The sequence below is a fragment of the Octopus bimaculoides genome, chromosome 23, assembly GCF_046866305.1.
Source record: "Octopus bimaculoides isolate indiv1 chromosome 23, ASM4686630v1, whole genome shotgun sequence".
NCBI lineage: Eukaryota > Metazoa > Mollusca > Cephalopoda > Octopoda > Octopodidae > Octopus > Octopus bimaculoides.
In genome coordinates this window covers 19,157,682-19,175,227 of record NC_142950.1, presented here as the reverse complement: position 1 = coordinate 19,175,227, position 17,546 = coordinate 19,157,682, and the positions used below count along the sequence as shown (strand labels likewise).

The 17,546-nt window shown below is 37.6% G+C and overlaps 1 protein-coding gene across 3 annotated transcripts; it reads right to left on the bottom strand.

The window, feature by feature from the left end:
- Positions 1 to 4,710: 4,710 nt before the first annotated feature.
- LOC106867820 (kelch-like protein 11) lies at positions 4,711 to 16,690 on the bottom strand. Of its 3 annotated transcripts, none has more exons than XM_052976053.2 (3): positions 16,541 to 16,690; positions 8,051 to 9,085; positions 4,711 to 4,924 (listed from the first exon to the last, which is right to left on the bottom strand). In XM_052976053.2, the coding sequence occupies exons 1-3, from the start codon at positions 16,578 to 16,580 to the stop codon at positions 4,896 to 4,898; spliced, it is 1,104 nt and encodes a 367-aa protein (XP_052832013.1). In that variant the 5' UTR covers positions 16,581 to 16,690; the 3' UTR covers positions 4,711 to 4,895. The 3 variants fall into 3 exon arrangements, with proteins under 3 accessions (XP_052832013.1, XP_014768328.1, XP_089196131.1); XM_089340005.1 differs by lacking the exon at positions 4,711 to 4,924 and adding an exon at positions 7,623 to 7,788; XM_014912842.3 differs by lacking the exon at positions 4,711 to 4,924 and having other exon boundaries at positions 5,888 to 9,085.
- Between the last annotated feature and the right edge of the window lie 856 nt (positions 16,691 to 17,546).

Genomic DNA, 17,546 nt, shown 5'->3' with positions numbered 1-17,546 from the left:
TATTTGAACTCAAAACATAAAGACAGAGGACATGCCGCTAATAAGCATCTTGCGGTTCTGCCAGCTCACCTCCCTAATAATATTAATAAGAAGAATAGTACTGAAGGCGAAGAACAAAATATGTTCAGTTGTAATGAAATTTAATCTATTTAAATTTACAATTTTACATGGATGAAAATCTGAGAAACCCCCAAAACAGCATCAGTTTGACAAGATGAGGAACATCTGTGGAAACTTTTTCCCACCCTTGAGTCCCTTGGGGAATTTTTTTCTCTTATAATATCAGATTTACAAAGGTTGAGAGGCTTTTGAAAAACAACTTGCATCCGGTGAAACGTTTCTGATCCCCGTGGTTCCTTCCGTACTGGACGGAATAGCCATAACCTAGTTAATATTGTTGCCTTGCACAACCACCATCAACTCTTCGTGTTTGTTACCTAATAAAGACGACTGATTAAAGGCTTGGGAAGTGTATGGGGTAGAACTAGGGTAATTATTCAGTTTAAGAAGGAAAAGAAAGTAACGTTTAAGGTTTCCGGTGGTGGTGGAGTGCGTCTTCCAACCATTTCTGCAGATGAAAGTCAGCTATGTTATTGCTTCAACAAATTGACACGACTTATTCAATTGACTTATCATATTTTTCATGGTGGGTTAATTAGTTTGTTGAGGGCATGAATAAGTATTATTAATTAATATTCTGGATTTAACAGTGAGAATTGAATATGCTGGTGTTGTAAATAAAATATGGTTCGGTTAAATATGCTATACTATCTTTACTTATGAGAGTTTACACCCCAGTGGAGACAAATTTGTTTTTTATACACTGCACCCCTGACAATAAGAGAACCAATCTACAAGGTTGCTCAACCTGCTAGAAACGAAAGTCAAATCAGATCTTTTCTGATTGGCTTTCACCTTTCAATTTTGTTCCAACTGATTTCAAATTTAGTGTATTGTATGCAAATAATGGAAATTTTTGCCATAAATTAGTAGTAAATAGCTTTTAACGTTTGCAAATTTGGGACAATTTTAGCCAATTAAAGCCACAAATATATAGGTGCTTGTTTCCATAGTAAGAGGCCAAGCGTGCTTGCTCATGTGGAACTCTCCTGTGTAACTCAATTTCCGTATTGTATTTATGAACTGAACTACAGCATGTTTTTTTCATTTAATATTTTCACTAGAAAATGTGTTGCTTACTTTGACCATAGGTCTGCTTGATTAGAAGGGACCTAAGGTTAGAAATCTTATTATCCACAACATTCAAAGCTTTTTTTTTTTTTTTTTGTTGCCATATATAAACATTCTACATTACTGTAAAAACTGTTTACAATTAAAACCCAGCTTGATGTAATTGCATAATGAAAAAGCAGATTATAATGGTGTGGCATCTCCTCAGACACTGATTCATCACATTTTCCTATTTAGGCCTCGTTATTTTATAAATATTGCTTCATCAGCATCGCAGCTGATCTCATCAAACCAAAGAAACTATTTAATTTAAAAGATTTCTTTAAAAATTAAAAACATTTTGTTTTTAAGTCACAGTCTGAATTTTATATTTTGAAAATTTCTGATGCTGCTGTCTTACGAAGTTTCCCTATCTTGTCATTAAAAGCACAAAATGGGTAGTAATAAACAGTCCGACAACTGACGAGGAGTTATCTTCTTTTGGTATTTTGTCCTGTACTTTTCTCTTGTGTATTTACGTATTCATCACATGTTGGTAATGTCCTGTACACAATGTGTATTTTTCATTTTATATATATATATATATATATATATATATATATATATATATATATATATATATATATAACGCCGGTGTTTTAATGGTGGCAGCTGATGAAGGAGATGTTTCTATGTGGCTTGCTTGTTTGTTGTACCTTGTTTATCATTTTGTCCATGTTCTTTTGCCACGTCATGTACCCAGTTATGTATCTATATGTACATGTAGATGAACGTATGTACATAAATGTACATATATATGCATATACTCATATATTGTTTGTATCACAACAGAACGCACGCGTTAACCTTTATACAGTAAGTTTTAACTATTTTTCTATCTCTATATCTATCTCCCCCTCTCATTCTTCCCTCTACTGTTCTTCACCTCTACCTGTCACTACTATCTCTCTCTCTCTCTCTATCTCTTGCTACTCGTCCTTCGCCTCTCACCGTTACTACTACTATCTCTCTACCTCTCGTTGCTCACATTTATTCTACTTCCTCCCCTTCTTTTCCCTCTGCTACTCTTACTCTCTCTCTCTTTACACAGCCTTGGTCATGTGTGTCCAGCTGCTATTTCTTTTCGTTCTTGGACTCCCCAAGCTTGCCCGTACTTCTTTGCCCCTCCTGTTCGTGCTTCACAGCGTTCAATACATACACACTTCACGTCTGGCTGTACAGCCTTTTTGCTTGTTTGTTCATTCACCGTTTCGTTTTCCTGTCTCGTTTTCTGTCTGCCACTACCCTCCACGAAAATAATTTAATTTGTGTTCGTGGGAAGAACCATTTCAACGATGCGTACTGCCTTAATTCTTCGAAACGCCGGTGTTTTAATGGTGGCAGCTGATGAAGGAGATGTTTTTATGTGGTTTTCTTGTTTGTTGTACCTTGTTTATCATTTTGTCCATGTTCTTTTGCCACGTCATGTACCCAGTTATGTATCTATATGTACATGTAGATGAAGGTATGTACATACATGTACATATATATATGCATATACTCATATATTGTTTATATATATATATATATATATATATATATATATATATATATTCACAATAAGGCTTTCCTACACATGTTTGTCCCCCACCTACCGACTTTGTTTCTTCATAACTTCCAGAAAAATGGATATGTTTTAATGAAATTTTCTACAAATATGCTTCAGATATTGTAGATTCCAATTATGTTGGAATTTATTGTGAAAAAGTTTTCTGTAAGTGGGGAGAGGAGCTTCAGAAAATTCTTATGAATGAGCTTTCAGAAAAAATTGCCCATTTTTCTGAAAGTTACGAGTAAAGAAAGCCTTCTCGTGTGACTTTTCCAAAACTCCTCACCCTCCTCTTGGAAAAAAAATTTTTCATCACATATTCCAATATAATCAGAATCTACACCATCTGAAGCTTGTAATATTGACTTAAGTCTTTAGGCTTAAATAAGTGTTTTTAATCATAGGTCTATTCAGAATTTACTTGGTGCTAAACAGCAATAGATAGTTAAATTGTCTATAACTCCCTTAAAACTGACCTTGTGCCTGAGGGAAGTAGTCTCTATATGGATGTTTTCAAATGAAGAGATGTAGACCAGAAACAACAGTCTATCAGCAAAAGCTATGATGGTCATTATACTGAAGCCAATCTATTTCAATGGAAATGAAAAACGATGCTGATATTGTAAACACGGTCAAGCAGCTGCTAAATTTTTTTACCCCACAACCTATTCTATAGAAAACCTAAAACAGGTCAGGTGAAAACGCCGATCCACTAGCTTCAAATTATAATTGATTAAAAGAGAGGAAAACAGATTTTAGAATAAAAAACTGAATATATCTTCAGCAATTATTTCGCAATACAAAAAAATAAAAAAAAAAAAGGATACCTCTAAGAGTTTTATTTGAAACTGTGGGTTCAGATTTCTATAAAGTCATTGCTCAGATGGTTTCTTCAAGTTTGCTTCACAAGTCAATCCAGAGTAACAATGACATATTAACCGTTTTGGAAACATTGAAAGTCCGAAGGCACAGATTCAATGATTTATGTAAGATTGACTTAAAAAACTACATCTGAAAATGGGGCCCTAGTTCAGGAATTCCAGGATTTTAAGGAGCATGGAACCACCTCTCAACCTAGGAATGCTTCTATTGTTCCCAAATCTACACTGACACGGGGTAGAAGCACCTGTCAGTGCACTTGGGTTAATTAGCATATTAGGGCTTCCCCACATGTGAAGACTCGATCCTATACATGTGAAGATGTGATACGATGGAGCCAGTAAAGAAACTTTCATGTTTCAGTGGAGGGGAGGGTGGCTGCAGCAACGCATTGTGGAGTACAGAGAGCAAGATGAAGCAAATAAGACACCTTCCTACCCCCACTGCATCTGTCTCCACCCTAACCGTCTTGACTTGGTCTTGCCACTGGAGTAAATAAAGATGGTTATGGACAAGATAGTGTTTGACGGTGCACAACACTTTTTCACTTTGTTTAAAGTGAAGCATCTCACAAGTCATCAGTCATCCTTAAAGATGACTAGCTGGTCCTAATCGCTCTGATGGACGAGCATGGAAATGGGTTTGAAAAGAAAATCTCTATTGAGAATATCAGATAATCTTTTACAGATACTTCCCACAGACAAAAAGTGAAACTTGGTACATTAGCAGCAAATTGATACAACCCTTAGAGAATCAGATACAATGCTTTACACCATATGTGTACCAACTCAACATTCTGGGTTCAAATCCCGCCAAAGTCAACTTTGCCTTTCATGGGTCGATGACCACCACCGATACCAATCCAGTATATTGGGAGAACAGTAAGTATTGGGTAATTCCATAAATAATGAATTTTTTATACCTCTTATTTTTTCAAAATTAACGATAAAGCTGTTTTTTAATCCAAAATATACTCCCCTTCAATGCTCTTCCATCAATCTGGTACGCTTGCAAAGCCCCTTTTCCAAAATTCACCTGTCCGTGATGAAAAATACTCTTCCAGTACTGAGCAACAGAGTTAAGTCTAACAGAACCCTCTAGTACCTTCAGCACTTTTTAGAATCCAGGATCCAATTTATTGCTTGCATTTGGGCCAGGTTTCTGGCTTGAAAATATTTCCGCTCTTACTTCTATGCCACCAATTTCACTTTATCCAGCATCTCATTTCATTACCTTATCAGTCACAGTGAAAGAACAACGTAAAGTCTTGTAATGATGAAAAAGAAAAAAAAAATAGTATTAAAAGGTTAGCAATAAAGAGTTACTGTTGAGATGACACTATCAAGAAGTCCATGTACCAGTTAAGATTGAAAGAGGAGTTAAAGGAGGTAATCTCAGTTTTTGATTTAAACACAAAACAACAATTTTAAGAGGAATGGGTTAGTCAATTCCATAGGTTTTGGTACTTGATTTTTTTCTTTAGTTGTTGTTAATGTTAACAACCCTGAAACAATGAAAGACAAAGTTGGCTTCTGCAAGAAGATAAAAAGCAGGTACATATACTGCAAGGCTTTGTGTCCAATACTCTAACAATTCTGCCATAAAAAATATATTTTAAATACATTTTCATAATTTTAAGTATTTTTCTATTTATTTAACTATGACCATTACATGCTGGCTTATCACAACCACAGCACCTGTTCTGTCAGTTTTGCTATATACCAACAGAGGGAAGAGGGGTCACTGCTGTCTCTAGTGGTCGAGAGTCCAGCATTGACGAGACCAAGAAAGGTCAAAATCATGTGATCTGGTGGTCTCAGCACTAGAAATGATGAGGGGTTATCTCCCTACAAGCATGCATTTTGCACCAAAAGCCAATATGAGAATTTCTCTCAGTAGCTATTGCAGTAAATCTTGTTCTAACAGAACATCAACATTTAAGTGAGGATAAATATTACCTCTCAAAAACAATATTCCCCATTCAGACACAAGAACACATTTAAGTAGAACAGGAAAATACTTTTCTAATAGTGTAATGTTATGCAACCGATAAGCTAAACTGACTCATCTATGGATAATCTCAGCAAAATTGACAGTTGTTCTGAATTAAACTGATAATGATTCTGGATTAAGCCTAAAATTTGTATGAATCTGGTAAAATTTCAAAGAAATCAATATAGCATTTAATAATCACAGTTAAATAGAAAAAATTAAAATTTTGAAAATACATTAAAAATTTTTTAAACATATGCTTTTAAAATTAAATTTTAATTTCAAAAACAATAAAATTTAATTCATGATATCTTTTATTTAATGAATAATTATGACTTAATTTACACACAATGTCAGCGCATTTTGAGGGAAACGGGATTAGACTACACCATTGACCCCAGTACTTGACTGGTTTTTATTTTATCTACTTTGTAAGAATAAAAGCAAAGTCGACCTTGCTAGGATTTGAATTCAAAATGTAAAAGACCTCGGAAAAAATACTGCAACAGAATTTATCCAATGCACCAGTGATTCTTCCAGCTCACCACTTTTTAATGAATCAAATAATTAATTGTAATTGTTTAAAAACTGTTTTGAAACTACAGGGCTCATTCAGATTTTCAGGACTTTACGCTAAGAGAAGTTTCCACCTGAAATGGCGTGCCAGTCAGTCACAGAGATAACCTTCACCCCCAAGTCATTGTTGTATACTTAGCTGTACCTGTATAGCTCCGTATACGAGACCAATACCCTAACTTCTAGTTCATGCCATGTACCTGTAACTCTAGCTCATGATGGTTTGCATCAGCAAATAAAGAAAAATGTTTGAAATTTATTTATTGAAGTATTTTAATTTATAACATGCATTTTCAAGTTGAATACCACCAGGCATATTTGTAAAAGAGTTCTATGGAAATATAATTCAGTTTTAGCTACAGAGATTGATATATTAATCCTTTGAACATAATCAGCATATGCTGGGACCGATATTCTGCGTCTGAAAGTAGAGTAGCTGACTTGATAAAAAATATTTGGATTTTAATCTCATGAACCCAGTTAACTTTGATGGAATTTGAACCACAAGAAATTTTGGTTAAATGGCAGTCAGGAACTCTGTATTCACAGAGTTAATAAAACATGTAATTCAATCTGCAGTTAGAGCATGGAAGAATCACTTTAGTTATTTAAGAACACAAGAACTTAATTCTATTATAAATGTGAAAATTTTGTCACATTCTCTGATCTGGTGACTAACACAAAAGGAGTTCCAGTGAAATTGTTTGAGGACCAGGATGCAGAAGAGCAACAAAACTTCCTGATACTCTATAGTAAACAGTAATATTCAGAAATAACCAAAAGTGAATTCAATATTTTGCCTTTGTTCTTGAATGGCTAAAATGACCTTCCTTTGATGTAATTGTTTGAGATGTTACAATTCAGAATCTTGCTTTACTCCAAGAGAGATGGAGTGAAAAGGTATGCTGTTTGTCAATAACAAGTTCTTTTCTGAAGTATGTTTCACTAACTGGCAGATTGGTTTATAAGATCTTGTGTACGACAATTTTATCTGTGATACTGCAGGAAGATTGCATGGCGGTAAAGTGGTCCAACTATAACTTAAGAGATCGAATACATAGATTTGAAATATGTAAGGGGCTTTGTGAACTGCCAAAACAATTTTTTGATCTACAATCTTAGAAATAAACGAAGGAAATTTCACATTAGTAAATTTAAACAGATCGAGAGGTAAGAAGGACATTTCAGGAATAGGAATGTTAAATCGTTCTCGAATCCAGTTCTTTGATTCTAATTCAACAGAATAACATTCTATAGTTACTATAGTTCGAGAGAAGTCACTGGGATTAAACAGTTTCTGTTCTGAAGCTGGTTCTATAAAAATTATTCTGTTTTTCAAAATAAAAGCAGACGAGAATCCAGAATATTCAAAATTCTTCAATACTCTGGTACACCAAACATGACAAATAACTTTATTTAAGTTACATTTTATTAAAATTATCTGCTCTTTGTCACAGTCAACTTCTACTGGAGTGCTTTCAGAAATGTTCTGTGTTCGGCTTGTCTGGAGTCCGATTCCAAAGAATAAATGTCCATCAAAAGGAATGATTAAATGCCATTCCCTAAAATAGAATGAACAGTTGTCAAAATGACAATAAGTATTCAGATTTTCTCTGAGGGAGCCAATTTGGCTCCAATTATCACTGATAATATTATAATTGAATATGCGAAGGCACAATGATCTAACTGGATTTTCACAGACCTTCATAAAATTTGCATATATTTTACCGGAATAGCAATAAAATACAATTTTACATGTTTCAGAACGAGTTCTTGATTCGGAAAGCAGATCAGAGAACACGGTGGATCTAATAATATACTTACGCTGTGTTGTAAGATTCACAAGTTCAATACCAAGCTGTTCTGAAATATGCAAGACTAAATAATTTCCATCAACTATTCCGAGTGGCACACCGGAGAGATTCGGAAGAGTTTTAACAATCCAATTTTGGGATTTTTCACAGAAAAAACTTACTGCTTCTGGCAGCAATTTTTCACCAATCAGAATAGTCCACGTATCTTGCTGCCGTTGAAAAAATTTGTTTTCTTGTTTTAAATTATTTTTAATTTCCACCGAATTCATTTTGGAAAAGCCAGTATTATTATGAGAAAATGGTTTCAGCTGTGTTATTCTATTGACTCTGTATAAGATTGAGTTAAATCCTCGTTTTTCTAAATAGTTCAGCAATAATTTCTTTGCACTGATCCGTCTGTTATCATCTACACCTAACCACTTTGTAATCAAGAAAATGATATCTTCAGGTTTTGACCAACGAAATACTGATTGGTGATCGATCAGTTCTTGGATACAAAAGGCAGGAAAATGCCTCATATCAGTATTTTCAACAACTTCCCTACAAAATACTTCTTCTAAAAGTGCACCAACGATTACCTTCAATTGTTTTAGGTTGTACAAGTGACTAAGTTTCCAAGTCATCAGAGAATTTAAAGGCTTCAAATTTAAAGCCAGGAATTCTGAACAAATCCATTTTAGCATTGTTAACAAAAAATATTCTGAGGCGTGAAGCACCTCGACAATGGAATCTATCTTCAAAGAAATTTCCCCGGTATACATATATTCAATAATGGACTTCAAGACATCTGCATCTGCAAACATGTCTGTGTAATCGATAATTTTGCTGTTACTTTCTTGGCAACTGGAAGCAAACATTCCTTGGAAATATTCGGACGCAGAGACCAAAATAACACTGTGTGTTCGAATGTGAGTTTTACCAACCACCAGAGTCACATCACAGAAGATGTTCTGTTTGTAGAATTGGTACAATAAACTATCTCTTCGTTCAATGCTGATTTTGTCTTGGTAAGTCAAAACTTCTGACCCTTCTGTCAACTGGTTCTCTGAGAAATGAAAGAAAAAAAAAAGGCAAATAACTGGTTAAAGGGCAGCCAAGATTTTGAAGCTGTAGGATTTATGTTGGAATTTTCATAAAGAAGGTAAGTTGAAAGTCTTTTCATCACTGCAAATGTGGACTAACAGAAAAAGTACCAGGGAACTTCGTAGAGAAAGGCATTGGTAATGTTGCAAGAGTGGGAGAAGGCTTGCTTTATGTATAGGAACATAATTTACTGCTACATTAATACAAGGAGTATTCATGCAATACAAGCAAAAGAATATTCAGATGAAACGACAGATGACAAGTGCAGAAAATCTTCATCAGAAATTCAACGTTTGAGCTAATATTTACATATCAGTATATATTCTTGTTGCCATGGTGTGCTTTCTTTTTCTTCTATTATGCCAGGGAGGGAGCGAGGGGGGGAGAAACAGGGAGGTAGGGAGTCGAAGAGAGGGAGAGAGAGAGAACAAGCGATAGAGAGAGAGAGAGAGAGAGAGAGAGAGAACGAGACCGATAGGGAGAGTGAAATGGACAGAGAGAGAGAGAGAGAGAGAGAGAGATGGACAGAGAGAGAGAGATAGAGATGGACACAGAGAGAGAGATAGATGGACACAGAGGGAGAGAGAGTGAGATCGAGAGAGAAAGAGAGACAGAAAGAGTGATGGAGAGAGAGACAGACAGAAAGAGTGAGTGATGGAGAGACAGAAAGAGTGAGTGATGGAGAGAAAGCGAGAGAGACATACAGAAAACGAGAGAGACATACAGAAAGCGAGAGAGAGAGACAGAAAGCGAGAGAGAGACAGAAAGCGAGAGAGAGACAGAAAGCGAGAGAGAGACAGAAAGCGAGAGAGAGACAGAAAGCGAGAGAGAGACAGAAAGCGAGAGAGAGACAGAAAGCGAGAGAGAGACAGAAAGCGAGAGAGAGACAGAAAGCGAGAGAGAGAGACGGTGAGAGAGAGAGACGGTGAGAGAGAGAGAGACGGCGAGAGAGATTGAATAAAAATAATATCTACAAACTACCGTTATTTAATCAGAATAAATATTTAGGCCAGTCTAGAAGGCAGATGCGATGGGGGAGCAAGTTGCAGTCTATGTGGCCAGCCTTCACCTTTAACAAGAATTTATACTAACCACCATGTTTATCTAGAACAAATAATATGTATAATAACAATGTACACTACACTTATGCCCGGTAGGTTTCATTAAATGCGGTCACATATGTTTTATTAAAATATTTACCGTAATTTGAAGTATGTGCTTGTACATAAGAGGACGCAAGAAAGAACAAGCGAAAGAAAACGAATGAGAACAAACGAGTAAACAAACGAGTGAACGAGTGATCGAACGGACGAACGAACGAGTGAACGAACGAACGAACGTGTAAACGAACGAACGAACAAACGAGTGAACGAACGAACGAACGTGTAAACGAACGAACGAACAAACGAACGAACGAACGAACGTGTAAACGAACGAACGTATGAACGAACGTACGTACGAACGAACGAACGAACGAACAAACGAACGAACGAACGAACGTACGTACGAACGAACGAACAAACGAACGTACGTACGAACGAACGAACAAACGAACGTACGTACGAACGAACGAACAAACGGACGAAAAAACGAACGTGTGAACGAACGAACCAGCGAACGTGTGAACGAACGAACGAAGTGAACGAGCGAAGTGAACGAACGAACGAACGTGTGAACGAACGAACGAACGAACGAACCAGCGAACGTGTGAACGAACGAACGAAGTGAACGAACGAAGTGAACGAACGAAGTGAACGAACGAACGAACGAGTGAACGAACGAACGAACGAACGAACGAACGAACGACCGAACGTGTAATCGAACGACCGAACGAACGAACGAACGTGTGGACGAACGAACGAACGTGTGGACGAACGAACGTGTGGACGAACAAACGTATCGACGAACGAACGAACGTATCGATGAATGAACGTATCGACGAACGAACGAACGTGTCGACGAACGAACGAAAGAATGAAAGAGCAGAAGAACGAAATAAAGCACGAGCGAAACAAAAAGTCAGAAGAAAGAATGATAAAATTATCGTGAAAAATATTTTATCCTTCTAACCCGAGAGGTGTATAATAACTTAATTTCGGCACAAGGCCAATAATTTTAAAGAGAGGTGGTTAGTTGATTACAACGACCATAGGGCTCAACTGATACTTATTTTATCGATTGCGAAAGGATGAATGGTAAAGTTGGTCTCAACAGAATTTCAACTCTGAACGTAAAGAGCCGGAAAATCAATAATAATAATGGTTTCAAATTTTGGCTACACGACCAGTAAATGATAGGGAGTGGTTGTTAGTTGATTACATCGACTCTATTACCTGACTGGTGTTTATTTTATTGACGTTGAAACGATGAACGGCAAAGTTGACCTCGGCGGCATTCGAACTCGGAATTTAAAGCCGGAAGAAATACCGCTAAGCTTTTTGGAACGCGCTAATAATGATTCTGTCGGTTTCCAATTTAGAAACAACGCCCGCAGTTTTGTAGTGAAGGAGTTGATACCTTCGGCTGTACTACTTGACTTGTAAGTTGTTGTAAGTTGGAATATGAACTCAGAACACAAAGAGCTGGAATGAATGTCATTAAGTTATCTTTCCAGTGCTCTCATGATTCTCTTATAGGCACAGGACATGAAATTTTGGAGGGGGCTAGTCAATTGAATCCCCCAGCCCCGTGTTTAACTGGTACTTATTTCATCGACTCCGAAAGGATGAAAAGTAAAATCGACCTCGGCGGAATTTGAACTCAGAACGTAAAGAGGGATGAAATGTCACTTAGCATTTTGACTGGTATGCTAACGATTCTGCAAGCTTGCTGCCTTAATAATGGTTTCAGATTTCGGCACAAGGCCAGCAATTTTAAAAGCGAGATTAATCGATTACATGACTGGTACCATATTTTGTCGCCCCCGGGAGGACGAAAGGTAAAGTTGATCTTATTTCTTTATTGCCCACAAGGGGCTAAACAGAGGGGACAAACCAGGACAGACAAAGGGATTAAGTCGATTACATTGATCCCAGTGCGTAACTGGTACTTAATTTATCGACCCCGAAAGGATGAAAGGCAAAGTCGACCTCGGCGGAATTTGAACTCAGAACGTAACGGCAGACGAAATACCTATTTCTTTACTGCCCATAAGGGGCTACACACAGAGAGGACAAACAAGGACAGACAAACGGATTAAGTCGATTATATCGACCCCAGTGCGTAACTGGTACTTATTTAATCGACCCCGAAAGGATGAAAGGCAAAGTCGACCTCGGCGGAATTTGAACTCAGAATGTAGCGACAGACGAAATACCGCTAAGCATTTCGCCCGGTGTGCTAACGTTTCTACCAGCTCACCGCCTTGATCTTGGCAAAGTTGATCTTGGTAGGATTTGCGCCCAGAACGTAAATAGCCAGAAGAGATGCTGCTTTGCATTTTGCCCGATGTACTACCGTATTAACAATTCTTTATTGTCCACAAGGCCACGAAAAACATTTAGGACGATGCAAAGACAAAAGACAGGAGGGTACAAAAAACCGTATAGACAAAAACAATAGCAATTAATAGGGAGAAATCGCCACCCAAGGAACCCCACAGATGCCGACTCACCCTACTTACCAGTATAATAATAATAACTGACGTCAATAGAATTTACAAACATTCGGGAGTACGTGAAAATTCTTTTTTGGAAAAGTGGATCTCGAAGTACAAAGCTATAAATAATGGTTTCAAATTTTATCACAAAGCCAGCAAGTTTCAGGGAAGCGGGGTAAGTCGATTAGATCGGCTCCAATGTTCAACTGGTACTTATTTTATCGACTCCACAAAGTTGACCTTGGCGGAATGCCATTAAGCATTTTGCCCGGCGTGCCAACGATTCTGCCAGATCACGGCCCTAAACATGTAAACATTGGATTGAAAAACTTTTGGTTAGAAAAGAGTCGGAGGCTGCCCAGGAATTCGAACCCACATATAGACATGGTAGTCAACTTCTATGCAAACGGGTTTTTACAACCCAATATTTACATGCTGCTACTCATAGATTTATGATCCACTGTTCAAAATCAGCACTGAATCTATCTGAAATGTAATGGAAAATAGGTCAGTTTCATAACCTTGATGTCCAGGTCACAAAAACAAGGTTTGAACAGATCCACTGTTCAAAAAAGAAAAAAGTCAATAACAAAATGTTATACGCACCTGTAACACTAATAATAACGTTGTGTAACAAAACTTCAATATTTTTTTTCTCTGGTCAGTAAGTGCTATTTCCTATTTGCTTCTATCTAAAAATATAAGGAATTAACTATTATTTTCTTCAAACCTTGTTTTTGTGACCTGGACATCAAGGTTTTGAAACTGACCTATTTTCCATTACATTTCAGATAGATTCAGTGCTGAGTTGAAGCAGTAATATCGTTATAGCAAATATTCTGCTCAATACCACAGATTTGCTTGTCAGTTGCTTGACCATAACTACTTGAGCTTGTCCCTTAAAAACTGACAATATGTGCATCTCTGATCATGAGAAGGAGTTGTCGGGGAGTATCATAGACAGGTGTTGAGAGGGATTTTGTGGGGTTTGAATAAATGTAACAAAAGTAAAAGTTTGAAGGAAATATTAACTATTTTTCATACTTTCTAGAGGTAAGCAAATAAATAACAGTTGCTAACCAAGGACAAAAATTGTGTTACACAAGTGTAATCTGAAATATTCATGAGGTTGCATACGAGTTTAAGAGCACCAAAGATTTGGAGGTGACTGTCATAACATTAATTTTGAAAATAGAATCATATCTTTCAACGCTAAAATGTAACTATTCCATATAGAACCGCCTCACCCGCACCCTATGGCTTTTTTGTTTTTGCTGTTTATTTTCATAAACGATAATAATAATAATAATAAACATTACGTTCCTCAATTAAAGAGTGCAACCTCCTCTACCTTCAGTTCAGGAACAAACGGCGTCTCTGCGAGCAATCTCCCTCACCCACACTTTTTTCTTTTTCCAGTTGTTGAGAGCTTCAGAACAAAAATACCGAGATAATTATTCCAAGCATTCTTGTACTTTTAATAAAGTTTGAAAATAAATGCTATGAAAACAATTTTTTTTTTTAATAAATACAGCCGATGATAGTAGGAAGCGAAGAAACAGTTTTATCGCTGGTTTTAACTATTCATATTGTCTAGAGTGGAATTGGCCAGAGGGTGACGGACTGGCATAATCGTAATCGCATGGGCAGTGGGTTGGGAGAGTCGCGACGGGCGGCGGGTTAGCAGAATCAAGAGAGCAGTGGGTCGGAAAAATAGTATAGGTGGTGGGTTGGAAGAATCGTGTTGAGAGAAAGCTGGAAAAATCGTTTAAACATAGGAAAATTCCTAGCTGTATTTCTTCCAACTCTAAGTTCCAGACCTATGAAATTTCTTCTTTTGTCAAAATCGTTTTAACTGGTTAGAAATATCTGAAGTTTTTAGACGCAAACAACAGGAAAAATATTTACCATTATTCTATATTCATTAAATTTATTTTACACGCACGGAGAATTCATTAAGGAAATGGAAATCCAAGCAGCTGTAGAGAATAAAGAGACTTTACAGGGTTAAAAAATTAACTCTTAGGCATTTGCTTGTCTTGTGTATCACGTGTGATACACAAGACGTATTTCCCTGGCCTCCATACATCATATATGATACACGTTTCCATTTATTGTTTCAATAACTAGAGTAACTTGGAACTTAGCAAAGTTTATATTACTCAGAACGTATGAAATTAGGGCTTATGTATGGGTGTGCATGTGTGTGAGTGAATTATAGGGTATCATAAATGGTGCACAAAATACTTGGCTGATAATCCCAGAAAGAAATGTATTACTCACCAACAAATATGGTACCAACACATATTGGTTTCAAAGTTTGGCACAAGGCCAGCAATTCCGGGGGAGGGGTAAGTCGATTACGTCGACTCCAGTGCTCGACTGGTACTTATTTTAACGACCCCGCAAGGAATTTAAACTCAGACAGATAGATAGCGATAGAGACAGAGATAGAGAGCTATATAGAGAGATAGTATACTGCTTCTAGGAAGCGCTTCTCAACCTCAAACTCCTGAATTCATTTCCTGCATACATTTTATGCGTTTTCGTTAGTGTGTGCGCGCGCGCGTTCCCCACTAAAATTGCTTTTTATGTTTGACGATCCGATGGAGCTCTGGTGTGATACAGAGGAATGCCTCCGCCTGATTGTTTTCTTAAGTATGAGTAGCACGGATATGACTGCCAGGTTTCAACAGTGTTTTTCCACAGATGTGGCAATGAGGGTGTCCTCTTAGAGTAGAAGTTCCGAACGTTTATCACCCACGCTAACACAAGCCTTCATTCCATCATAGAAATTTTCATTGAATGCTTTGCCGTTTTTTTTTTTATCACGGCCAGCGACACCTAATAAAGATGTTCAAGATAAAGCGATGCCCGTGCCTGAAACGCCTTAAAATGAGGCAATACTTTGCACAAGACCAGTCCCACTCGTTGAACAACGTAGTCATCTTCCACCCAAAGAACCAGTTTACATCACTGAATGCAAAGTCGCAGGTGTTACATTCGCGTTATCCTTCTCCTTGAGAAATATCGAAACGAAGACTAGGGGGTTTGTCACTCGCAGCTGTTGGTTGGCCATTAATCTTACCGAGTCTAAACGTCCTTTGACTTGACAAGTGTTGTCTTTGTCCTGCATAATGTCCAACGAAACCCACTCTCCTAACTGCTACTAGTAGCATGTTACCAGAGCCGGCCCCATGGTTGCTGGTGCCCGGGGCAAGGTGAACTTCGTCCTGTACAAGCTGACGGTCGTGGAAATTACCTTGTCTTTGTCACGTCCTCCTTGCGCCCACTACTAGTACATGGCGCCCCGGGGCGACTGCCTGAGTTGTGGTATTTTGAGCCGGCCCTGCATATCACTCAGTACAATGTGTCCCATATTCGGGTCGTCGGTGACATAAGCGGCAGTGAAATTGCACGCATACATACACAAGCCTGGTTTTGTAGCTAAAGAGGTTTGCTCTGCAACCGCGCGATTTCAAGTTCTATCCCACAATATGAAACATAGGGCAAGGGGCTTTTATTGTTACCTGGGCTAACCAATGCTTTGTGAGTGAATTTTTGTGGTGGGTGGACGGAAACTGTATAGAATCCTGTCTTTATATGTACATGTGTCTTGTCTCCCATCATTTTTCAACCAACTAATGTTGGTCTGTTAACGTCCCCTAAATATAGCGGTTCAGCAAAAAGAGACGAACAGATTTATGTACCAGTATTTAAAAAATGTATTTTACTGACTAAAGTTTTTCAAGACCATGCCCCAGCATGGCCGCAGTTCAATGATTTACAACAATTAAAAGAACATTAATCCAAATATACCTGAATCTGTGGGTTCCAATTGATGCGGAACGGTCGTCATAATGCAATCAATATAAAATGGTAAACTGAAATTCCACACCTGCAGCAACAGAAAATACCGAGCTACACCCACAATAATACTTTTATTGTTGTTAATGTCTAATATTTAAATCGTAGTGTTAAGTTGGGGGAGGGGGAAATTTGGAAAAGTATGGGAGCTCGTACATGTCAGTAAATTAGTTTCTTAGCGATTTTGAGAGGATGGGATAAATCGATACCATTGATTCTAGTATTCATTTTATCTGTACTTTATTTTATGGATGAAAAACAAAATTTACCTTAGCAGGATTTGAACTCAGAACCAGAAGAAATATTGTGAAACCTTTTTTTTCGATACTCTAATGATTCTGCCATCTGACCGCCTTCTTGTACCCATGGTTTCTGATTTAGTTACAAGTTGAGTAATTTGAGGGGAGAGTGGGGTGGGCTTCGTCGATTAGATCGTTCTCAGCATCTGACTGGTATTTCAATTAATCGACTCTCAATCCACCCCTGAAAGAATAAAATTCAAAGTTGACTTCGGCGGGATTTGAACTCAGAGCGTTGAGACGCTTCAACGATTCTTATCAATCTACGACCACCCTTGCAGCGTACTTTAATAATTAAGAACGATCATTAGTATTAATGGTTTCGTATAAGGGTGGCGAGTTGGCAGAATCGTTAGCACACGGGGCGAAATGCTTAGCGTTCTGAGTTCAAATTCCGCCGAGGTCGACTTTGCCTTTTATCCTTTAGAGGTCGATAAACTGAGGGTCGATGTAATCGACTAGTCCCCTCCCTACAAATTTTAGGCCTTGTGCCTATATTAGAAAGGATTATTGTCTTTCATTCTTTCGGGGTCGATAAAATAAGTATGACTTGAGAACTTAGGTCAATGTAATTGACTTGCCCCTCCCCCGAAATTGCTGGCCTTGCGCAAAAATTTGAACTTATTAAATGGTTTCGTAACCTCAGGTGTCTTCCATAT